Raw genomic sequence first — 6,228 nt, 5'->3', positions numbered from 1 at the left:
TGTCCATCGCCATGTATAAAATGACTGCTCAGTGGACTGTCTATATAGCATGTATAACATGTTGTAGAGCACCCAACGCCTTTGGCTTATCACTCCCCATAAACCCTGAACACAGTGTAAGCGACCTGTCTGCATTGTCTGCCACTCTGAACCATCTGTCGGCACATCCGCCATGTGGTGGGGTGGGGTGAGCTGCACTGTCTGTTCCCCTGTCCGCTGTCCATGGTGCTGGAGATGAGACAGGCAGTCTGGCTCAATGTCAGCCAGGTAAGCCAAGACAGGTTTACGTCACCTCCTCCACCCCCTGCCGAGGGCAATGGGCTAGTGCTCTAACAGGCCATTTTCGGCTGCCACTGTTTGCAACCACATTTGGGAACAATGTACAGCCATGAGCATTTTACCTGAAACAAAATGTATAATGTGATGTTTCTTTTGAGTCCAATAGGAACCAATGAAAGCAATCTTTAAATCAAGCAATGCTCATGTTTTTTTCTTCACTTTCATTATCAGCCCCAGCTGAGTTCTGATAGTATGTTCCAGAGTTTGTGGCAGATCGTGCTGCAGCCAGCAGTCCTAAATAGACATTTGATCAGAGAAGTCTGTATAACAACATATCCAGTAGCATGGAGATGTTTCCTTAGTGCATGGCGTGTAGAGGGAATTCATCATCTCTCACCATTTCATATTCCTGCCTTTGATTCCACCACTGGATCAGGGAGTCTCCCACTCTTCTTTTCATTCCACACTTCCTATCCTGTGGTCCAGCTATTTGTATCCCAAATCCCAGGTAGCCTACTGCAGATCCCAGTCACAGAGGATAATGACTACTGTTTCAATTATTTGGAACTGCAGCATTGCATAGAATTCAGCCTGTGCAGAGACTGTGCTACTCAGATATCAATATATGGTATTTTTTTAATTGCTAGAGGATTGAAATGTAACTAGGGTAGGGCTTCAGATTGATGGTAAGCTTACCTTCTTCCTGTGGTAGGCCCAGTTGGATCCAAGGCTGGAGTTCTGTTAGGCAAATCTGACTGTTGGATTGTGGGCTGATCTCAGGTGGTCAAGACATAATCTAAGTGTCTGCTAAATGTCTATATTATACATATCAAGAGGAATACAGTACATTTTCAACAATGGGAGAAGTCTCTTCAATTTATATTTCATTTCTTTCCTATTGAAAGAGAAAGGTCATCAACTTGAGAGGTTTAAAGAGTGAAGATTTTTGACATCCATGGCTTTTTTTTTGTAAAAATAGTGGAATTATCTTTTGTGAGCAAGTTTTTTAAATCATATTTGTCTGTTATCCCTTTAGATGTTTGCATACAGTCTGTTGATGAGTAAATAACACAGCAATAGAATGAAAAAAGAAAATGCACTCAAATTAGGCAAATTCACGGTTATTTTTAATTTTTATTGTTAAACAAAATCGTAAATGGAAGTCATACAACTAATTCACTTACTTTCGCTCATTGGATGGATTTACTTCGCTCATGTTCGGTGTTTGCTGCTGCAAGGTAACATAGTAAACGAAATATTGAACTCAAACGCAATGGTCAAACTGACTATGCATACATACGCGTCATGTCATTATGATTTCATGATGTCGTAATGGAAATACATTCGGACTGACGGCGGCGCGCTGTTGACTGATCAGCGCTAAAAGTGAAATTAACACGTAAAACAGCACATTATGTAACGCTAAAAATCATGATAATGTTTAGTGATTCACTTTCCATTTCTGGTTTTGGGAGAAATAAGCATTATCATTCACTCTAAAAACAACTGTTCCATACCACAGGGGAGATGTTGAACAAACTCATTTGGGCCTATACAGGCGACACTGGAAACATGCTCACTACATAAAAACGTCTAGTTTATATTGAATCTTTAATGTTTCATATTTACACATTGTACAAAGCTTTCGCTGAACAAAATCCACAAAACTTTAAACACAAATAGAATACGTACGTTGCCTATTCTACTGGATGTTAGTAAAATCAGAGTAAAACGTTATATAAAGGGCCATTCTGTAGTTGCTACATCCATTATTTTACTTTTAAAATAAGCTGTTTTACACCAATGTTTGACAGAAACAATAAATCCACTAAATGCAAACAAACACTACCGACTGGGCAGCCTTCAGTTCAACTTCTCGTTTTTATTTACATTTGGTTTAGTTGTCAACTAACGCGAATTTAACATAAAATTAACAACAAATGTCATGTCGTTTTAGGTTAAAAGTTGGGTGAAGAAAATATATAATGCCCTTACCTTGACTTTTTGTAAATCCAATCCGTTTTTCACGTTGATTCAACTTCATCACATATATTTTTTGCGTGGAAACAAAGTTGATTCAACCAGTTTTTGCCCATTGGGTATATCGCCTCAAAACATGGTTAAAACTAGTTTTGATATCACGGGTGGTCAGTCCTTACATCCACAGCTTTGTCTATGAATTTCAGAGTTGTTACATTTCTCCAGCCTCATCCCTCAGCTTTTTACCAAAACGGGGGCGGGGTCTCCGCTTTGTTGTTGATTCAACTGATTGCCACTTTAACAATGATAATTTTGCGTTTTAAGATAATTATATCCAGCAGAGTGCGCCATTGCACCATTTCATTTACATGTTGGAGTGAAAACTAAAAACAGACAGAAGACAAACTCTCTTTGAAATAATAAAAGACACAAAAGGGTTTGAAATCTGAAGGCTTTGTTGTAGGCCAAAAAACAGTATAAGTTGGGAATTGTCCTTTGTTAAGTCAAATGGTCCCAAAAGATGAGCTGTTATAAAAAGGAGAGCATGTACGACCCCAGACTAATAGTAATTTACAGTACAATTTTAATGCCTCTTATAAAATAGACAGATCTAGAGGATTACAAAAGAAATCCTGAAAGTCAACTGTCAATTACACAGAGCTCCTCTAATAGATAGGTGGGGTCAGTGACTAGCAACACTGGGGTGAAGGGGTTTGACCCGCACCATGCGAGACAGTCCAAGTCTTAGACCCTGCCCTGGAGACTTGACTGGGGCAATCTGTGATGAGCCGGGACTTCTTCCAACGTGACCTGATGACAAGTTGTATGATAAAAATAATGGGTGAATTGGGTCTTAAAATGCCTGAATACAAGGCACAACCTTGTTAACAAACATGCAGTCCTACACCTGCTTATGAGATTACGATGACCTCCTTGACCTTTCAGTCAGTCTTACCTGGAGGATTCCACTTGGGTATTCTGCCCCCTGCTGGACTGCCAGAGACTGCAGGCCTGGAGACAGGAGAAGCGGCAGGGGAACTCTTGGGCACGGAGGCTGGCTTGGCAGTTGGACTTCTACCTAAGGTGGGAGTTTTTAGACTGGGAGTCCCTGTAAGGAACAGAATGACAATTTGATTGAAACTCTGCAGGCTGGGAGCATAAAAAGATTGAGTTATTAGAATGGCAGTTCATAGTTCCTAAAGCTATTAAGTACCTGTCAAATGTGGTTTGGTTTTTGATGGTTTTGAAGGCTGTTTAGCTTTTGGTTGCTCCTTCTTGGCTGTCTTCTCTTCTGTGTTCTTTTTCTTTGGTTTCTTTACTGTGAACTCATCATCATCACTTTCAGCTGGATCACTGAAATCAGCATCACTCTCTGAATCTGAATAGAAAGGAATATTCAGTATACAGTTACGCAACAAATGTGTGTCATGAAATACCTGGAATGTAGAAAAACAAAGAGCCTATGCCTTTGGGTTGCTATGACAACCTGGTGTCCCTTTGGGATTGTAGTCCTCATCGCCATCCTTCAGCATGCTCCTTTGCTGCTCTGTAGCCTTGGAAGCTGCCTTCCTCTGTTTGGAGGGGGCGCAAGGGGATCCCCGATCATTCGTGATCTGGTCAAGGCCTAAGGGAGTAGAGGATCTAATCACAAAGGGATCACTAGTGACTGTGAGATGCAAAGGCATTGGATTGAATAATATTAAATAGATTTCGCAGTGATGGGCATGTGTAGCATCACCACCCATGCATTTGAGATATCAAAAATAAATACCTAAAAGGTTGATGTCCACACAGGAGTTGGAAAGGCGTAATGATAGATCCAGATTTTCACCATCTCTTTGTGGTTGATTCTTGACATATTTTTCTAAAAATATATAGAATAAAACAAAATTCAATTGCAAATAATTTTTGGCAGTGAGTGAGAAATGTGAGTCATCCATTCTCTACTGTGCATATTGTGATAAAACTACCATGGCTGTTTTGCTGTTGAACAGCAATGTTTCAAACACCAGTTGTTAAGAATCAACAATAAAATGCAAACCTGGATTATAAGAACATTGTTCCTCATTCATCTCGGTGGTTTTAAGCAACGACAAAGTAAGAGCTGCTTCCAAATCTCTGTCATACAGCTTCTCATCCAATGGTTTCCTGAAAAACACAGGTACAATTCTAATGTTAGCATATTTTACATTAAAGGCCTTCTCAAAGGGACATGTGACAAAAGTGTGACAAAGCTAACATGTAACACGTGATATGTGTAGTTGAATTCTGGTCATCCTGACCTGCAGTGCTGAAGTTTCACCGACAATACTGATCAATATAGAGCAGATTGATCACAAGGTTACATTCAGAGAGACTTTGACTCTGTATCACCATGACACATCAAAACACCCCTACTGCCACTGGCCTCAGAGACCTTGCCAATGATTCACCACACCTTGTGGCTTTTTGTGATTTGATGCATGGCAGATCACAAGCAACGCGTCTGGCTAAAATACTCATTTGAGTTTGAGCACTGATTTATGGAGTTCTTCTCTGGGCCAGTGGTCAGCCTTATGTCATTACATACACCATCTAGACACACTGTCCCGAATACTGCCTGCAACTGGCTATTTGTTATTGTTTATCTCTCACTATGCAGAATAAGGTGACGGGGCACTGACAGAGGGCAACAAGGACATTCAGTGTGTATGTGTTCTGAATGCAATGCTTCTGTTTGCATAGCTGCTGTCACACACTACAAAACTGTTAAGAATGTTTCATACCTTTTGTCTCCACAACATATATATTGAGGAACAAAGAAACAACAAGTAATTATATTGAATATATGGTGTTGTTTTATAAACGTTTAAGGGTTCTTTCGGCTTGTTTCTGATTCCACTTCCTACCTGTTCTTGTGGCCTATGGGTTGTGAGCTAGTCTCTTGACTGGAGGCCTTGTTTGAAGATTTCTTGCTCTTCTCCTGCGCTGGCTCTTTCACACTCTCCTTGGCTTTTTTGCTGGGTGGTGCTTTCACAGAGGCAAAATCATCATCTGTTGCACATGATCAGAAACAGTGGAACACATGATTACATACAAACCATAAAAAGAGAAGGGAATTGCAACACCAACTGGCTATTTACACCATAAATTAATGAAATACATTGAATTTGACATACCATCAGCCAAGTCCTGGAAATCTGAATAATTTACAAGCTTTGTCTTCCTGTCAACAAACAAACAAACACACACACACACACACACACACACACCTTATAAGTGACGAGATTTGCAAGATCAAGTAACGTTAGTCTCTCTAGACAGACGGGTTGCCTCTCACAATGTACCAATGTCGGTCTGGGATTCGTACTAACGTTACGTTAGCAAGTTACTGTAGCTAATTAAGCTTAGCTAATAAAAAAATGTACGTTTGGTTACAAACCTCGATGGTCGCTCCATATCAGTTTTCTTTTCTTTAGCGATGGTTAAAATTATATTATTGCTCAAATGTTTTAATGATCGTATCATAAAAGTAGCCATAAAACATACTATTCAGATTTCTTTCAACAGTGGTCTCTGGTCCACGAAAACAACCTTTCAATCATCCCGCCCGAAAATGTGATTACAAATCTCACGATTTAGATTCGTTGATTCGTCGTTTCTTGTTCTTCAGGTGTGTGTGAGACAAAGGGACATTTTCAATTCTATAGTATCGTTGCGTCCTCTCTTCGTCTCCTTCTCAAAACCCAATGGAGCTGAATGTCAGAGGGGTGGGACCTCTGGCTTTCTCCTCCAATGTGTTGTGAGAAGGAGACGAGATCTTCCCAAAGATATTTATAACTACCCCTTGTTCCATCTGTGTGATGGTGAGAAGAGGCGAATCTACTGAGAAGAAATACAACTTTCACCAATCTATAAACACAGGTCTAGGATCAGATTATACCAAAGTATAGTTTTTATTTTACCTTTAGTCAACTAGGCAAGTCATTA

At 40.0% G+C, this 6,228-nt stretch overlaps 1 protein-coding gene across 1 annotated transcript; it reads right to left on the bottom strand.

Annotated features, from left to right (window-relative positions):
* Positions 1–1,871: 1,871 nt before the first annotated feature.
* LOC115107056 (RAD51-associated protein 1-like) lies at positions 1,872–5,943 on the bottom strand. The gene is made up of 9 exons (XM_029630419.2): positions 5,681–5,943; positions 5,418–5,464; positions 5,148–5,292; positions 4,301–4,407; positions 4,031–4,123; positions 3,746–3,883; positions 3,473–3,637; positions 3,215–3,367; positions 1,872–3,069 (listed from the first exon to the last, which is right to left on the bottom strand). The coding sequence occupies exons 1-9, from the start codon at positions 5,776–5,778 to the stop codon at positions 2,942–2,944; spliced, it is 1,074 nt and encodes a 357-aa protein (XP_029486279.1). The 5' UTR covers positions 5,779–5,943; the 3' UTR covers positions 1,872–2,941.
* Between the last annotated feature and the right edge of the window lie 285 nt (positions 5,944–6,228).

This window comes from Oncorhynchus nerka, linkage group LG23, assembly GCF_034236695.1.
Source record: "Oncorhynchus nerka isolate Pitt River linkage group LG23, Oner_Uvic_2.0, whole genome shotgun sequence".
In the NCBI taxonomy this organism is placed as follows: domain Eukaryota; kingdom Metazoa; phylum Chordata; class Actinopteri; order Salmoniformes; family Salmonidae; genus Oncorhynchus; species Oncorhynchus nerka.
The sequence above is the reverse complement of the archived record's forward strand: the minus strand, read 5'-3'. Positions and strand labels throughout refer to the sequence as shown.